The 19,764-nt window shown below is 39.0% G+C and overlaps 1 protein-coding gene across 6 annotated transcripts in view; it reads right to left on the reverse strand.

Moving 5' to 3' along the window:
* GRAMD2B (GRAM domain containing 2B) overlaps positions 1 to 19,764 on the reverse strand; it is a 119,237-nt gene that overhangs the window by 50,065 nt on the left and 49,408 nt on the right. For 2 of the 6 annotated variants that reach the window (XM_023197066.2, XM_023197057.2), the window contains exon 1: positions 18,260 to 18,803. The exons of 2 other annotated variants lie outside the window; for them this stretch is intronic. In XM_023197066.2, the coding sequence (XP_023052834.1) occupies positions 18,260 to 18,342 (83 nt within the window). In that variant the 5' untranslated portion in view covers positions 18,343 to 18,803. Of the gene's footprint in view, positions 1 to 18,259; positions 18,804 to 19,764 lie in introns of those variants that run through there. 2 more of the 6 variants (XM_023197085.2, XM_023197075.2) reach the window with 1 other exon arrangement.

Here is a 19,764-nt window from a genome sequence, read left to right on the forward strand (position 1 = left end):
TTAATGTGCTGAATTCAAATCCTATCTGTTTTTACTTTTGTTGTGTCTGGTATTCAGTGGGATAGTTAGCCCTCTTGTTGAAGTATCTTCATAGGCATATTAGGAATAATAATTCCTTCTTAGGATGTTGTGAGACTTTAGTAACATTCATAGATTTTTTTACATAAAAAGGTATGCACAAATACACTAAAACAAGGCTTAAAAATTTGTTTTAGCCAGAAAAAAAGTGTTTTGATTTGATTTGAAAATTTTTAGTGTGAGGAAACAGATTTCAGCAGATATAATCCTGTCACCATCTAAGACTGTCACAATTATCAGGTAGGTTCTGTCTCCTATTTACCATTGAAATGCCTGCAATTCGGAAGTATATTTTATCAAGAACCTCTAATGAGCTGGTTCCTATATTCCTAAAAAAATCCTCACTGGAGGAGCTGTGCTCACTAGAATTAAAACCATATTATCTGTTTTAGCAAAAAAAAAAAAAAAATCTTATATCAGGACTAGTCATTGCAGTGGTAATTGTGAAATGTTGCTGTGTGCCAGCATTATTATTTATAGTTCTCCCTTGTATGGCATGATCAAATGGCCTAAATAAAGAGAAGGAGTATGGGAAGAAGAGGAGAAAGGCTGGGAGCCTACTGATTGTCCTTTGAGCACCTGCATAGTTTTCAGGCTATAAAAGGCTAGGAAGATAATCATTGAAACAGTGTGAAGGTGACAAAGTAGAGGAGGGGGCCCTGAGTCAATCCTGAAAGTGGTTGTAAACAGCCTGCTTTCCTCTGCAGCACCAATGAGGGCCCAGTCTGTAGTTTGGAGCAATCCATAGCCCAGAGCCTACATGCTTCTGTGTACCTAATTTCACAGTATGAAGTTAGATTTAATTTCAGGGACAATGATTACAACATTACAAAGTTGTCTTCATGCTGTTACATTTCAGATAAGCCCAGCTAACAGTATTTTAATGTCTAAAAGGTATCTATCTCCTCTGCAAAGTAGGGGATCTTCGCTGTAAGAAAAAATATATATATAATTATGTTTTTAATATTTTTTCCTCTGCCATAATACATGCTCATTCTAGAAAATTCAAACATTACCAACACCATGAAAAAAAAATAAGAAAACATAATTTAGAGAATATCATCATTTTTAACATTTTGGGGAACATTTTTCCAGGCCTATTTCAATAAATAGAAATGTCAATATAGAATTTTGTATAATAGGATCATTTTATATATGTTATATGCAATTAAAAAAAAGTCGAAGATAGTCCTGAGACTATTCTACCCCCATGATTAGAGATAAATGCCACCTTTCATGAATGCTACAAAATATACCATTGTGTTAATGTGTAGTTCATTAATCTAATACAGAATTGACGGTCCTTTGTAATGTCTTATTTTATTATCTCACATAATTTTTTCATTTTGGTTAAATTTATCAATCTTCCCCTTTATAACTTCTGAATTTAATTCCATGCATTGTAAGACTTCCTACTTCTATATTATATAGTAGTTCTTGTTTTCTTCTAGTACTTTTATGGTTTCTTTTTTTCTGTGTTTAAATACTTGATAGATCAGGGGCTTATTTTAATTATGGAATGGAGTAGATTTCCAGCTCTAGTTTTTCCCAAATGCCTAACCAGTTGTTCCATCTTTTCCCCATGGATTTGAAAATACCTCCAGATATATTTGGATTTCCTTCTGAACCTTCATTAGGATAGCTTCATCATGATAAGCTGTAGGTCTATATTTTTATTATTCAGATTTGACCTGGATATTTCTGAATGCTTCAATCTTTCAGAATAATTTTAGAATCATTCTGAAGTGTTTTCTCAAGAGAGTCACTGAGATTTTGTTTGGAGTTGCAGTGAACTTACACATTTAGGAAATGCTTTGTAAGTTTTCCTTTTGAGGAAGGTAAACTCCATTTATTCAAGTTTTCTCCTTTAGTAGGTGTGTTGTTTTACTTGAAGTCTTATTAAATAGATTTCTGGGTGTTTTATATTTTTGGATGCTAGTCTGTAACTTTCTCCAATTTATTTTATTAACTTTTTATTGTAGTTAAGAAAGGTAACTGACTGTATTAGTCCATTTTCATACTGCTATGAAGAAACATCCAAGACTGGGTAATTTATACAAAAAAAAGAGTTTTAATGGAGTCACTGTTCCACATGACTGGGAAGGCCTCACAATCACGGTGGAGGGTGAAGGAGGAGCAAAGGCACAGCTTACATGGCGGCAGACCAGAGAGTGTGTGCAGGGGGAACTGTCCTTTATAAAACCATCAGTTCTGATGAGACTTATTCACTACCATGAAAATAGCATGGGAAAAACCTGCTCCCATGATTCAACTACCTCCCACTGGCTCCCTCCCATGACATGTAGGGATTATGGGAGCTACAGTTAAGATGAGATTTGGGTGGGGACTCAGCCAAACCATATCATTGACTTTTATAATTTTTCTGATAATCAGTCAGCTTACTAAGTACTATTATTTCGAATTGCTTTTGTGTTTGTTCAGTTGAGTTTTAAAAATACAATCAATTTTGGCCAGGTGCGGTTTCTGTAATCCCAGCACTTTGGGAACTGAGGCGGGATGATCACTTGAGGTCAGGAATTCAAGATCAGCCTGGTGAACAGGGTGAAACCCTATCTCTACAAAAATATAAAAATTAGCTGGGCATGGTGGCATGTGCCTGTAATCCCAGCTACTCGGGTGGCTGATGCACAAGAATCACTTGAGTCCAGGAGGTGGAAGTTGCAGCGAGCCAAGATCGTGCCACTGCACTGCCTGGGCAACAGAGTGATTCTGTCTAAAAAAATTAAAAAAGCAAAACCAAAAAACAAAGAAACAATCAATTTTATCTGTATTCAACAAAGAGACACTATGAAATATCTATATATTTCAACATACAGAAAATCCAACGTCTTGCAGGTTACTTTTGATACACTTCTCTTTAGTGTTCCTATTGCATTCGTCCTCTGACATACTTCTTTCTTGAGGACTTTGGCACATGGACTCTTAAATGTCCATGTGGATGGCATCCAGTAATAATGGCCTTATCACCAGCAACCTTTACTGACATTTCACATAATCCCTTGTGGTCAACACCGGGCTGGCATCATGGCTCAGACTGCTGTGTACAGGAATGTTCTTTGTCAATATGTCATCTCTAATGTCCCCATATCTGCCTGTAGTCTCCTATTCTTCCAATTCTCATCCTTTGCCATTCTCACCACCTGTGTGTTTCAGCCTCAGAGAAAAGCATCAGCTATTGATGTTTCCATATTCTCATTGTCAGTCAATCAACCTCTTCCGGACTTATTTCCCGAGGCAGCTCACGCCATATATGTGATTGTTCACCCTTAATTTCCAATCATGCTCATCGTTCAGCCATGCCCACTCAGATAAAATCCCCAAATCACCCTTTAAATCTTCTAATAGCAAGATTCTGAGCACATTGTAGGGGAAAAAAACCCTATCTTTATTGTAGATCAGTCACTTTGCTGGGCCCTCAACGGTGCCCGGACACCCTGTTTTATTTCATCAGCTCGTATTTCAAACACTCTCCATGTTCCTCAAGCCCCTGATGAAACACAACTCATCCTTCTTGGTGAAAGGGGCCTTGTCATGACTTCACTAAGAAAACTGAAACTTGAAGTCATGATACGAGAGCACCCACATTTCTTCCGCAGACCTCTGCTTACATCTGCATCGACTGCATCTATTCATTCCTCCACTTTGAGAAGGCAAGGCCTCTCTCTTACTCACGTTCAAGCCCATTTCTGACACCTGTGGGCTTGTTCTATCACTTATCGGGTGTGCCCCTTCATATTCTCCCTCTCTGCAGGCTGTTTCTCCGAGGTTATGTACAGGCTTACAAGCTCTCTCTCACCTAAAAAACAAAACCTTTCATTGACTTCGCTCCTCCAGTTACCTTTCTCTCTTTTCTTCACTTCTCAGACAAACTTCTTAAAGCCTACATAGCTTCCTGAGCCACCTAGGAAATAAGTCCAGAAGGGGCTGATCGCCTAGGAGAACATGGAAACATCAAGAGCTTATGCTTCTCTCTGAGGCTGAAAAGCACAGGTCATGAGAATGGCAAGGGATGAGAACTGGAAGGATAGGAGATTACAGGCAGACATGGGGACATGAGAGATGCCATACTGACAAGGAAGATTCCAGTATGCACCAATCTGAGCTGTGATGTAAGCCAGGCATTGACAGTGAAGGGTTATGTGAAATGGCAGTAAAGTCTACACAGGTTATGTTGGCTTCCTCATTTCCCATTTACCCACAGAGTCTGGCCCTCATGACCATCATGCCACTAAAATTTATTTGGAAAGGTTCTCTGGTGATTTCTCTATTTCCAAATGCCAAGGGCAGTTTAGTAGCTGCTCTTGGTTGTACTTGCCACTGGTGACTATCTTGTTTGTTTTTTCATGATTCTGTTCCTCTGTTTTATTTTGTTTGGTTGTTTTTGTTTTGTTTTATTCTCTGCTCTGCTGTTTATTCCCCATCACCTTTGTGGCCTCTTCCTTTTTTGACCTTCATCCTAACACAGAATCATTCCCAGGTTCTGTCTTTGGTTTCCTAATCTTCTTATTGGGAAATTGGATCCACTCTCATTATTTTAACTCTCACCTATAGGCCAACAATTGCCACATCTATCTGCTAGCTCTAAACTCTATCCTACAACTATTAAAAAAGGGAACTCATTTTTTAATACCCCAAATCTCCTTCCATGGCATAATGCAATGGCATCATAATCCACACAGCCTTTCTGAAGAGAAAAACTAAGTCATTCTGGCTTCCTTGCTCTATCAATCCATTCCATCACCTGGTCCTTCCAATTTTTCCTCAAAATTTCTTAAACTCATTCTCCCCCTCCCCTACCAGAGTAATCTTACCTGGATTGTTTTATAGCCAGCTAATTCCTGCTTCCTGCTTTGTTCTCCAACAAATCTATCTTCAACTGTCACTAGCATTATCTCAAAAAAACTCAAACCTGGCTATATCACATCCCTGAGTAAACCCTGTTAGTGGCCCCTGTGCCTTATAGATAAACCAAACCTCCTTCTCATCACAAAAACATGTCCTCTGGGACCTTCTTCCATCCTACTGCGTCTGCCTTATGTGCTGCCCTTCAAGTTTATACATTTTATCTTCTAGTAATATTAATTCTTAATAGTCACCTGGCTGTTTCACATCACTGTATCTTAATTTAGGCTACTTTTTCCAGTTAGAATGATTTCTGTCTCTTTTTGGCAGAGTAGGCAACTGACTCCTATTCCTCCTTCAAAACTTCTCTCAGATATCATCATTTCTTCCAGGAGGCCTTCATTCAATTCCCATGCTGGGCTAGTTTCTTCCCCACTATTCTCTTAAAAATGCCTGTACATAGCACAGTAGATCGAAATTCATAGTTAATGTAATAGCAAGACATTGCTCAAATTTTAGTGAACCTGACCAAATGATTTCTTTCTTTCTTTTTTTTTTTTTAAATTAAGAGACAGGGTCCTCAGGCTGAAGTGCAGTGGCATGATAAGAGCTCACTGCAGCTTTGAACTCCTGGGCTCGAGTGATCCTTCCACCTCAGCCTTCCAAGTAGCTGGAACTATAGGCTTGTACCCCCGCACCCATCTAATTTCTATATTATTTGTGGTAGAGGCAGGGTCTTGTCATGTTGCCCAGGCTGACCTCAAACTCCTGGCCTCAAGTGATCCTCCCATCTCGGCCTCCCAAAGTGCTGGGATTATAGGTGTGAGTCACTGCACTGGGCCTAATGTTCTAGGGGACACAGTTTATGCCTAATACATCCTAATAATCTATAACACAGTATAATGTCTAAAAATAGTAGGTCCTCAAAAAGTGTGCATTAAATTCAATTATTGTGGAAATATAAGTACTTAAATGAATATAAAGTAAATTCAAATGCTAATATAATTATTAAGTTCCCAAGTAGGAAACTGGTATCTCTTAGGTATTCCCCAATTTCATTTCTGAGGAAAAGGGCTTTTTAATCTAAAATTGTGTTCTCCATTTAAGTACAACCTTTGATTATTTTCAGACATTAAGTATATCAGAGAAGCTTGCAACTCTACCAATAATGAATGTGGTCTCCATTTGTGTTACAGGTTTAAATTATGTTACTCCATTAGGCATCTCTGCTATGAACCAATCCAGAAGGCATTGTGGGAAAGTGGGGTTGTCTGATGCAATGTGAATGCTGGTATGTCTCTATAAACATGTAAGAGGATAGTTTAGGTATGTTCCAGTGGCAGTCCTGCTTTAAACAGGTGTATGTTTACCTAGGGAAAGAAATAAAAGGAAATAAAAAAATAAAGAGGACAAACCACATAAGAAAGCAAGGACTCTATTCATATTAAAAAGGCTTTCCTTCGTTTGTTCAGTCCGATAGAATTCTTTATACAAAAACCACAGAGTGCGCAGAGAAGTAGGGCAGTTCTCAAAGACTCTTCAGGTTGGAAGGGATCTAACAAATCAGGTCATTCAGCCCTCTCTCTTTACAGAGAAGGAAACTGAAGACCAAAGAGGAGAACGACTTCCCTAAAGTTTCAAAGAGTCAGTAGTAGAGCCAAAGCTGTAAAAGAAGGAAAGAGCAAAGCAAGAGGGGGGCACCTAACCGGGGGCTCCGAGTCCTTCCCCCTTCTGCTCTCACTGCGAGTCCTGCCAGCCCCAGCCAGTCACGCCACAGGAGATCCGTAAGTGACCATCAAGAACACGCATTTCAACTTTCAAGTATCCTTTCCTTGTTCCTCCCTCTGCCTGAAATAATTTTCTCCCTCCAGTTAAAGGCACATTCTTCCTTGTCCCTCAACCTCACTTCAAACAGCACCTCTTATCTCACCCCACAAAACACAAATTGCCTGCATCTCTGTCCTCACAACATTTAATTACTGTGGAATTCTTATCACGTGGTATTAGTTATGTGGGAATGCGTCCCGCTCCCCTCTCCCCAGACTGGACACTCTTAAAGGGCATCACACATACCTCATTTAGCCTTGTATTCCCTGCACAGAGTAAGCACTAGGTGACTGCTTGCTGAATTACTTATTTTGGATTAGAGAAGAGTGAAGACATAGCACCTAAAAGTTACTGAACAGTACAGTGTTAAAATTAGATCTTAGAGAAAATGGTTGTGTAACACTGCTGTGCTAATGAGTCCATTCTGACCCAAAGTCAAGAACGGAATATGCTTGTCCGTCGGTATGCTCAGGAGCTTCTCAGGGAGTAAACCAGTCAGCTAACAGAGGTGAACTATCAGGTGCCAGACACAAATGGAAAGCTTAATGCTAAAAATTGATAATTATCACGTGAGAAAGTCAGGGGTAGTGTCTTACAGCCAGTGAAAGAAAGGCCATTTAGAATATGGGCAGGGGGTTTGAAAAAGTGTGACTTCTACACAAATTACCATAATGTGCAATAGAGCAGAAGCTAGTACAAGAAGATTGTGATAGCTGAACTTTCACTGCCTAAGCTCATGGACATTTAAAAAAAATAATTTTTAATTTAAAAATAATTTTTAATACTTATGACACACCAACACCTACCTGAGTATATTATAAACACTGAAAAAGAATAATCACTATAAAATTTTACTATTTTCATAATATGGTTACAAAGTAATAAATGTTGAATTGGATGTATAGAAATTAGTTTGTTAAGGATTGCCAAAACTCAGTCTTATTTTATAGTCACATCTTGTTTTTGATAAAAAATGATCTTATCCACAGAGTGGTTTAAAGATGTTTGAACTATTCTTATTCACCAAATTTGGCTTCAAGTAACTCCAGGTTGTTTTTCAAAACCTGAATTCACTCTCGAAAGAAGATTTGCCAACCTTATGACTATTGCAAGAATTGGCTCCAGGCTTTGAAAGTAACACTACAAGAAGAATTTCAAGAAGATTTTGTGCAATTGCAGCATTGTTGGAAAAGTTCTTGGGTTCCTTTGGTGACTACTTTTAAAGATACAACATTCACATGCTTTTAAAACACATCAGTCACATCACTTTATAGAAACACTCTGTACTTGTGCAAAGAAGAACCCATTTATGGTTTTTAAAATTGGAATCCATGAATGACTGCTGTGCCAATTACGATGTAGAGCTTCAACCGAAAAAATGAACTTCTCTACTGCTAGGTTGGAGCACAGATGAATATGCAAGTATCCAAAGAGATACCTGTGTTTGACAATACAGAGAAAGCACAAGTGCTCAAATGACAGCTAATCTTGTCTTCTACAGAGCATTATAAATTCTTTCAATGTTAGAATTGTAGAATGGAAATGAGTGTTTGTTTTATAAAGATTAGAAAACACACATACAAAAGTTAAGAGAGCTACGCAGGGTTGCACAGACTTTAACAGGAGGTACTTTGTCTTCTGCATCTTTGCCCTTCCTAAATCTAGTGCGATTGTATAATGAATGATTTTAGGAGGCTGGTTCAGTTTAGACTGCCTGCCTTTCTATTTTGACTTCAATACTTCAACAGCTGTTATGACTTGGGCAAGTCACCGTGTCTCTCCTACATATAAAATGTGATGAAAATAGTATCTACCTTATTATATGTATATCTGTAAAAGCACTTTGAATAGTGTCTAATGAATAGCAATGATATTACTTCATCTTGTCTAAGCTTTGACATATTTTCTGGAGCTACTTAGTTTCTTCTTTGAAAGAAGATCGAATCTCAAAACAAAATATTCCTTTCCTCTCTATTCCATTTTCCTTATGGCAAAGGCTTTACGTGTTTCATCCTGGTGATATTTAAGACACTTAGCATGGTACCCATGGCACAGGAGTACTTAGTAAATGTCAGTTGAGTACTCAATCAAGTCTCTCTGGTCATCATCAACTGTCAAATACTGCTTTTCTCTTAGCTCATATGCTTTTTATTATTCTGATGCAAGGTCTGATATTTTGTGATTTTAGAATTTGAGAAAATGTGCTGTGATTCTTTGTAAAATTTTCAGAAAAGATCCTGATTAAATCAAGAACACACCTAAGAAATCTACCAACTTCACATCAAGACAGGTCCAACTTTATATACTATGCAACTTTGTTATTAAGGGAGAGCCAGAGGAAAAGAAATATATTCTTAACAATAGACATAGGCTTTTTGAGGACCACACTGTATAGTATGCAGAGCATCCTGCGTAATATTTAAGGATTAAATAGATCAAATGAGGTGTTATTTTCTAATGAATTACAGAAATAATGTAGTGATAATAAAAGTTGTTCTGATGAATTGATAGTTTTTCATCACTATCGATATATAGCAATTCAACTCACAATACACATTTTACAGCAATACACACTAAAGGTTTCGGAATCATTTGTAGGAACACAACTGTTTCAGAAAATAATCCTTAATTATTATAAAGGACGCTAAAATTAGCATACAGTTTTTCCAAGGTTCTTCCTAGTTTTTAACTCACTGCATAAGCTGGGCATAATGTGAAAGACAACAAATATGGATATAATCATACACCTGATATATATGGACTTTAAGAAAACACCAACACGTATACACAGATCAACATCTCCACTAGGGCTGGGTACGGTGGCTCATGCCTGTAATCCCAGCACTTGGGAGGCTGAGGTGGGCAAATCTCTTGAATCTAGGAGTTCAAGACCAGTCTGGGCAACATGGTGAAACCCTGTCTCAACAAAAAAAATAAGAAAAATAGCCAGGCCTGGTGGTGCATGCCTGTCGTCCCAGCTACTCCAGAGGCTGAAGTGGGAGGACCACCTGAGCCAAGAGGCTGAGACTGCAGGGAACTGTGATCACGCCACTGGACTCCAGCCTGGGTGACAGAATGAGACCCTGTCTCAAAAAACAAAACAAAACAAAAATCTCCATTAGGGAAGAAGAGGCATGTTAACACACCATTTTATTGCCTGAGACAAGACAAGAATAGAATACAGAGAGAAGAGAAGGAATATCTTCCAGGGCAGAACAGGAAGATTATGTAGGTTAATGGTAAATTAGCCAATTTTTTCTTTCTCTTTTCATTATAACTCAGTATTATTTCCGCCTCTCTTCTCCCAACTCTCTTCCATTTTCTCATCTCTTTACTCACTTTCTCCAACTTCACATTTCCATTTCTCTCACCTTGGTCTCTTCCTTTTTAAAACAGGTCTCATCACCACTGTGCCCCATATTTAATAGTTCAGAGGGTGGCCCAGATATCACTACCTCATCTAATTAGGGGGTCTGTCTAGGATCATCCAGACTAGAAGAGAGGAACAGAAGAGATCAAGAAAATGAATTGGCAGGATGGCTCAGTCACAATTCCTCTGTTTAACACTGGGGGTCTACCTTACTAAGGTCATCACCATAAGATCGTATTCTAATGGGTTTGTTTACTACTGTTAAAACTATGAATTCATTTTATGGGTGGATAACTATTCTGCACAGAAGCTTGGAAAAAACAGTATTTGAGAGTAATGCCTGCCACTTATTGAGCTGTCCTATGGTGTGCAGATACTGTGTGATCACACTTAATCATAACAATCTCACGAGATGCTTCCTGTCGCCAAGTTCAACACATTTATAGGTATACTGGAAGTTGGATAGTCTAAAAAAAAGGAAACTAATCAACAAAATCTTGATTCTGGCCTTAAAATGACAATAGCATAAGAAAAAAGACCAAAACGTTGGGAAGTGTTACCTTTGAGACAAGGAACTGTAAGGTAGGAGACAGGATGAAGGCCTCCATTTTTCATTTTGTATCTATCTATATTGTTTTACTTTCTGACTTTATACATGTATTGCTTTAAAAAACATCAACACATATGGGAAGACTATGTTCCAGGTGTCACTTAAAAAAACCAGTAATAAATATTAGATGCAAAATAAATTTTAAGAGGTCGTAAAAAAAAAGTACCCAAATATCGCAGCCTGAGTTATCTTTGATGTTGTGGTTTGGGAAGTTTTCAAAATCTTAAGTATGAATGTCACTTAGTCAACATTCAACAGATGTTTATTGTTACAAAGTATAAAGCACTGACCTGTCTTTGAGACCCATCTTGTTTCTCTTGCTACATGAAAGCCCTTTCTTTCTTTCCTTTTTTTTGTGTGTGAAAAGACATATATTTATAAAGTAAAAGGCTTAGTAAAAGATCTAATCTAATTGTCTTTAAATCTAAGCCTATGGAACAAAGATTTCTATGAAATGCCCAGAAAAGGCAGATTTATAGAGATAGGGAGTAGATAGTGATTGCCTAGAGCTGGGGTTGGGAGTTGAAATAAGGATTTAAGAATAAATGTACCTCAGGGACCTCACTGGAGGGATGAAAATGTTCTTAAACTGGGTTATGGTGATGGTGCATCACTTGGTAATGTTACTAAGAGTCACAGAATTATACCTGGAAATGGGTAAATTTTATGAGGTAAAATCTCAATAAAGTTGTTACAAATACTATGCATCTTGGGGCATCATGTCCATTATAAATACAGAAACCGTTGACACACATGGAGTTACCAATGATGGCTACATATGTCTATCTTAGGGAATGTAAATTATTCTACTTTAGGAAATGTAGTTTAAGTTGGTTCTGCTTCTCTTCTCAAGGTGACGAATTGAACTTCGGATAAAACGCTCCTCTTCAAGGATAAAGAAGCAGTCATTAAGGTGGCTGAGGAGGAATCCCTCTCAAGCATCTTTGCTCTATTACATTTGAAAATGTGCAAAGTGGCTAAAGCTGAGCATTTTAAAATTTAGAAAGGTGTTAAAGGACAGTTCTGTTGAAGTTTAGCAAATGGAAACAAAACTGCAGTTTAAAGCTGAGGGTCCAGGAAGCAGAATGGGGAATCAATGGTTGATGGATAGAAGTATTGGACAACAAATGTATAACACCAAATCAGTAAGCAACATTTAAATTAGCTGCAAGGTCACAAAATACTCATGGCATGAGATCCTTTTAGCATAAAGTAAAAACCAACACACCTGGTTAGAGTCAAAGAAATGCTCAGGTGCCGTCACAAGAGTCCTCAGGGTCACTTTACAGAACATTACTGCAGGCTACTGTAAGCATTTGACCTCTTTGAAGTTTGTCCATTTAGTTTAATTACATTTTATGTCATCCTCCCACCTCCATCCCACAGCGTGTCCCAGATGTTAAAAAGTGAGGACTAATACAGCTACAGTTTACGGAGAGCTGATAATATGTAGGCACTAGGTGAAGTACATTCCTTTATTATTTTACTTTTTTCTTTAACATTGATTTTAAGTTCAGGGGTACATATGCAGGTGTGTCATACAGGCAAACTTGTGTCATGGGGGTTTGTTATACAGATTATTTTGTCACTCAGGTATTAAACCTAGTACCCATTAGTTATTTTTCTTGCTTTTCTCCCTCCTCCCACTCTCCACCCTCCAATAGATCCCAGTATGTGTTGTTCCCCTCTATGTGTCCACGTGTTCTCATCATTTAGCTCCCACTTATAAGTGAAAACATGTGGTATTTGGTTTTCTGTTCCTGCATTAGTGTGCTAAAGATAATGGCCTGCAGCTCCATTCATGTTTATGCAAAGGACGTGATCTCGTTTTTATGGCTGGATAGTATTCCATGGTGTATACGTACCACATTTTCTTTACGCAATCTATCATTGATGGGCATTTAGGTTGATTCCATGTCTTTGCTATTGTGAATAGTGCAGCAATTAACATACACATGCATGTGTCTTTATAAAAGAACAATTTATATTTCTCTGGGTATATACCCACTAAAGGGATTGCTGAGTTGAATGGTATTTCTGTCCTTGGGTATTTGAGGAATTGCCATACTGCCTTCCACAATGGTCAAACTAATTTACACCCCCACCAGCAGTGTATAAGCATTCCTTTTTCTCTGCAACCTCACCAGCATCTGTTATTTTTTTTACATTTTAATAATTGCCATCCTGACTGGTATGAGATGGAATTTCATTGTAGTTTTGATTTGCGTTTCTCTAATGATGAGTGATGTTGAGCTTTTTTTCATGATTGTTGGCTGTTTACATGTCTTCTTTTGAAAAGTGTCTGTTCTTATGTTTCCCATTTAAACTTCAAAGCAAGCCTGTATCAAACAGCTGACTTAAGTATTCCCCATTATAGATAATGAAACAGAGACTTAGAGGTGCTGAATAACTTGCCAGAGTCACACCTGTAGGAGACAGGAAAGCCAGAATTCAAATACTAGTTTCCTACAGCCTGCATTCTTAACTACTTCATATAACTGCCCAGATAAATCAGCAATTTTCTGTGATATTAACCTCCAGTCATAGAGCTGATTTGGTTCACTATATATATTTTTCAAAACCTTTCAAACCAGAGCACACTGTTTATTTTTCTCCATTTTTAAAACTCCTCCATTGGGTATTATACTTTAATATAATTTGTTTAATATAATTTATAAATATAATATGCTATGTATGACATTTTAAAATATGAGTTTTCATACATTGACGGCCCATATTTAATGGATTAGTGGGTGAATTAATATATGTTAAAACATGTTATACATTATTCTTTCCTACCCCAAAGTTTGTAATGAAAAGTGAACTGGATCTTGCTATGTTGCCCAGGCTGGAGTGCGGTGGCACAATCCATGATCTTGGCTCACTGCAACCTCTGCCTCCCAGGCCTCTTGCCTCAGCCTCCCTAGTAGTTGGGATTACAGGCATGAGCCATCACGCCTGGTTAACTTTTGTATTTATAGTAGAGACGGGGTTTCACCATGTTGGCCAGGTTGGTCTCAAACTCTTGGCCTCAAGTGATCCACCTGCCTCGGCCTCCCAAAATGCTGGGATTATAGTGAGCTACCACACCCAGCCTGTCAGATCTGATGACCTGGAAATTAAAAAAAAAAAAAAATTATATGCACACCCATACACAGATAGGGAGATAATCTTCTTTTGCTAAATGGGAGCTTTCAAAGTTTGGAATTAAGTAAGCACTAAGAAACTGAGTTAGGTCCAACAATTATTTGCCTTTATTTCTCTTGCTTCTAATTCAAGATCAGTTCCTAACTTCAACCTGTGTTCCGTTTGTCAAGTACTCCAACATGCCATGCACAAAGACAGATAGTCATTTATTTTTGCTTGAATTCACTATTTTAAGTAAAAATATATACTAAAAATAACCAACCTTTATTGATAAAACCAGAGAGCTTCCTTTTAAGATAAATGTTCTTGTTGCCCACATCTATCCTTTTCCTACATACATATGGAGTTGGACAAATTTCTAAAATTCTTACACCTCAAGTTATTAAAGTTCAAATGCTAAAAATTCAAATTGCAAATTGATATTACATGTAATTTAATTCATTATTTGAAACATGAATCAAGATAACTTTTGCTCAGAATATATCAGCATTCATTTTGGGTACTTGTTGAAATTCATTAAAAGTAACCTGGACATTACTAAATGAGATCCAGAAGAAGCTTTAAGAAATAAAGGTGTGTTTCATAAAATGTGTAAAAAGCATGGGGGTTTGGGGGAGGGACAGCATTAGGAGAGATACCTAATGTAAATGATGAGTTGATGGGTGCAGCAAACAAACATGGCACATGTATACCTATGTAACAAACCTGCACGTTGTGCACAGGTACCCCAGAACTTAAATAACACACAAACAAACAAAAGTTAGAGCAAGGGTATTCTGGCCTCTTGAAGGAAAAAAAAAATGTGTGTCAAAAAAAGTCATAAAATTCAGAATAGAAAAGGTAATAAAAGCAGAGAAAGTTAGGATCTCAAAAGGAAATATATAGCTAAAGTACTTATTCTTGGTCAGAAAGGGATTCATTGTATTTTTTCATCAAATATGCACTTTGGTGATGAGTGTACCAGCAGCTTCACCTTCTTCTAGCAGAAAGATGAACAAATTAGCCACAGCTCTTGGGCAAGTGAATGTACCTAGAAATTCTAACCGCTACTGATAGGAAATGTGATTAAGAAAAATTTTAAACATAGAATTTCCCCTGACATAGTCAAGCTGATTGTCGCTACAAGCATATTACAGTATATATCTTAATTAGTGGGTCTGGGGTCTTAGCTTCCCCAGCTCACCAACAGATGGTTATCGAAAGTGACTGTTGCTTGGGCCTCTGAGAAATTCAATAAGGAAAAATGTAATCCGAGTCTGCAGCCTATTTAGAGGAAAGATAACTAATACAACTGGATTAGTGGGTGAATTAATATATGTTAACAACTTGAAACAGTACTTCGTACAAACTAAACTGTCAATAAACATTAATTGTTAATTAATCATCGTAGTAACAGCAGCTAAACTCTATGAGATGGAAGCCACATGTGTACAAGGTGAATACTAGTAAAGAAGAGATGAGTATGGCCAGTAATGAAGGAAGGCTTCACATGAAGGAAAACTTGAGCTGATTTCTAGAAGTAGATGAAGAGAGAGGAGAGAGGGGAAAGGAATAGCGGTAAGGAAAAGTGAAGACAGAAGGGGATTCATTCGGTCCTGTGTTTGACATACCAGTTCCTTATTTCTTCTGCATAGCACTTCTTTTTTTGAGTTTTATAAGAAAAATATTTTTAAATTATTTTAAAATTAATATTATTTTTAATTGACAAATCATAATTGCTTACGTTTATGGGGTACAAGATAATGTTTTGGTGTAAGTATACAATGTGACATGATTAAATCAAGCAACATACCTATGGTCTTGCTTACCTATCATTTTTATGGTGAGACATTTGAAATTTACTCTTAGTTATTTTGAAATATACAATACATTGTTATCCACTAATCACCTTGCTGTGCAATAGATCTCAAAACTTATTCCTTCTAACTGAAACTTTGTACCCTCTGATCAACTCCCTATTCCCTCCTTCCCCACCCTTTCCACCTTCCAGCACCTGGCAACCACCATTCTACTGTTTCTATGAATCCAACTTTTAAATTTATTTTTAAATTAAATTATAGTTTTGAGACAGGGTCTCACTCTGCATCCAGGCTGGAATGCAGTGGCAAGAACATGGCTCACTGCAGCCTCAACTGCCTGGGCTCAAGCGATTCTCCCACCTCAGCCTCCCAAGTAACTGGGACCACAGGTGTGCGCCATCATGCTTAACTTTTTTTTTTTTTTCCTGTAGAGATAGGGTCTCACTTTGTTGCCCAGGCTGCTCTTAAACTCCTGGGCTCAAGTGATCCTCCAGCCGCGGCCTCCCAAAGTGTTGGGATTATGGGCATGAGCCACAGTCCCAGGCCTGAGTCAACCTTTTTTAGATGTCACACACGAGTGAGATCATGCAGTGTTTGTTTTTCTATTCCTGGCTTATTGTGCCTAACATATGTCCTCTAGGTTCATCCATGTCACAAATGACAGGATCTTTCTTTTAAAAGGCTGAATAATATTGTGTATATATGCCACATTTTCTTATCCATTTATCCACTGATAGACAACTTAGATTGATTTCGTATCTTGTGTACACATAGCACATTTTCTTATCCATTTATCTGTTGATGGACGCTTAGGCTGATTTCATATCTTGGCTATTATGAGTAATCTGCAATGAACACGGGAGTGCTGCATATCACCCCTTTAAGTATAGGGCTGCTAGTATAATTGTTTGGCTATAAAAGACGTGCATGCTGACTAGTATTAGGAAGTGAGGTTGCAATGGTCTGTGTGGGTCCAGATCATGAAGGATCTGAAAATCTTGGCAGAGGATCCCATTTTTAATAGTAGGCCATGGAAGGCCATCATAGATTCTGGAATAGAGGAATCGGTGCACAGCATAGTGGTTATAAGTTCATGCTGTAAAGTTAGGAGACCTGGGTTTGAAACCTGGATGCTCTTTTATTAACTGTGTGACTCTGCCTAGTCTCAGAGCTTCAGTGCTTTTATCTGCAACATGGAAATAATAGCACCTGCCTCATTCTTTGTGAGAATGCATTTAAAGTGTTGTGCATACTCCCTGTGCACAGAATATGGAAACATCAATAGCTGATGCTTTTCTCTGAGGCTGAAACACACAGGTGGTGCACACTCATTCTGTAAAGTTAGGAGACCTGGGTTTGAATCCTGGATGCTCTTTTATTAACTGTGTGACTCTGCCTAGTCTCAGAGCTTCAGTGCTTTTATCTGCAACATGGAAATAATAGCACCTCCCTCATTCTTTGTGAGAATGCATTTAAAGTGTTGCGCACACTCCCTGTCACACAGTAAGCATTCTCAGTAAGTGCCAGCTACTATTACTTAGGAGGCTAAGGCTCTAGGTGGCAAGGCCTATATGTGTGCAGTTACAGACGCAGGGAAATTGCGAGGAGCAATTTCTAATCCATTGGGACACCCAGACTTCAACAAGACTTTGAGCTTAGTGATAATTAATCTAAGTTATGAAGTTCAAAACAGAAGTTAGACCGGGTTTCTAAGCACAAAAATTTGGCAACTTAAAATGATTTCAAAGTGGAATGATCACATCAGTATATCCTTATGATAATATATATTCCTCCTTCCTAAATTACTCTTATCCTGATACCAAGAGTTTTAGAGCTCAGAAGGGTTAGTGTCTAAAATCATAGACTGAATTAGAAGTGACTTCAGTAGGCTTAGAAAATACCACTTTGTAGGAAAAAACAAACAACTCCTCCTCCCAAACTAACTTTACCAAAGCCTGCAAAATAGATAAATATTTTAACAGTAGAGAAGACTCAGTTATAGGCTAAACTCTTTATCATACCTTGTCTGTGTGTTTAATGTGGCAATGGTCACCAAAGTCCCTTAAAGTACAGTAATACTCACTTGTGCCTCCCCCATCCCCACTCTGCTCTTGAAGTTCCAGAAGGGCAGATCCAAAATAACATTTATCCTTGTATTGCCCATCGTTATCGAACAAGGAGATACTCAATTATCTGAACTGAAATGAATTTGTGAAAATGGTCATTCTAAACGAAGGGCTGTGTTGGGACTTTGACCTTCAATGTGGTTAGGCTTATTTTCTACAAAATTATTTTCCCAACATCCAGTGAGTTTTGAATTAACAGAATTTGTTTAAATCCTACAGTAGACTTTTCAATCAATCTAAACCGTCTCCTTAACTGAGTATCTAGACAGAGAGAGAGGGGGGAGAGAGAGAGAGAGAGAGAGCGCGAGCGAGAGCGCCACAAGATTGTCCATGTAGAAACTCCAGAAATCCGCATCCACCCAAAACGCGTCCCGGGGCAGAGAAGTCTGGGTTGCGCTCCTCCCACCTCCTTGGATGGGTCCCAGCTGAGAATACTCACTGGGCTGAACCAACTTTGCTCTCCCTCTTCCCGAGCACTTTCGCGGGCTTTGTGTCTTCCACATCTTGCTGTAGTTCAGTCATCGGGGCCGTGTCTGGAGGGCACCTTCAGACTTCAGCGCGCCTGACTCTCCCCCGGCTCGTCCCGGCTTCTAGGTCCCGGGGCGCAGGCCAAGCAAGCGGCGCCGTGCCCTCCCCTGCCCGCTCTGCCCCGCGCATCCAGGCCGGGCCGCGCCAAGCTCTCCGGGCCGCGGACCTGGACACGTCGGAGCGGGCGCGATTGGTCCGACCCAGTGTGGAAGAGCAGAGGGAGGGAAGGGGAGGGTCGAAGCGAAGTGACAGCCTCTTTCCCCAACCCAGGAGGCAGAGAAGAGAAAAAGGAAACCTGTTGAACGAGTCTTTCGGGAGAGGAAGCTCATTGGCCAAGCAGGTGGAGCATTTGCCTAAGAAGGCACAATCTGTGTAGCCTCCTGGTAAATTCGGCTTTTTGTTTTCTATCCCGACTGTAACAGGGGGATTTTTAAAGAGAGCAGCAGTCTCTAGATACCGGAAATGGAGACGTCTGAGTGGGACACCCTGTCACACAAATGCGCTGTGTGGGCTGGCCTATGCCCCATCCTAAATTATTCAAACAGGATATTGCTTCATTGAGGGACTGTCTCTTCTGCTTAAACAATAGCTCTGCTCAATTTTTTATGTGGGAATAACAAAGGTAATAAGTGGTTGCCTTTGGTGCTGTTTTGGTTAACCCTTCATCGTTCTCTGGGGGGCTTAGAGGGGAAAAGAAGAAGCAACCATCAACATCTTCAAATATTGGGTTATGACTTCTCATCAAAATCAAAATTGGTGTTTGATAATTCCCAAGCCGTCTCTTCGTTGCCCACAGTTGTGCAAGTATCTTATTTACTATGCACTCAACCAGTACCGTGAATGCCTCTACTTCCCACCTTTTGGTGACATTTTGACTTGCCGGTTCTAAGGTTTTGCATTGGAAGCATCTGTTCATTCATTCATTGAACGAACTTTTGAGAGCAACCAAGTTCCAGGCATTGTTCTCAACCAGGGGTGTCCAATCTTTTGGCTTCCCTGGGCCACACCGGAAGAAGACGAAGTGTCTTGGGCCACACATAAAATACACTAACACTAAGGATAGATGATGAGCTTTAAAAAAGGCCGGTGCAGGGGCCAGGCACGGTGGCTTACGCCTGAAATCCCAGCAGTTTGGGAGGTTGAGGCTGGTGGATCATTTGAGGTCAGGAGTTCGAGACTAGCATGGCCAACATAGTGAAACCCCGTCTCTACTAAAAATACAAAAATTAGCTGGATGAGGTGGCACAGGCGCCTGTAATCCCAACAGTTTGGGAGGCCGAGGCAGGAGAATTGCTCGAGCCTGGGAGGTGGAGGTTGCGGTGGGCCAGGATGCACCACTGCACTCCAGTGTGGGTGACAGAGTGAGACCCTGTCTCAAAAAAAAAAAAAAAAAAAAAAAAAAAAAAAAAAAAAAAA

This window comes from Piliocolobus tephrosceles, chromosome 4 (genome assembly GCF_002776525.5).
Source record: "Piliocolobus tephrosceles isolate RC106 chromosome 4, ASM277652v3, whole genome shotgun sequence".
In the NCBI taxonomy this organism is placed as follows: Eukaryota; Metazoa; Chordata; class Mammalia; order Primates; family Cercopithecidae; genus Piliocolobus; species Piliocolobus tephrosceles.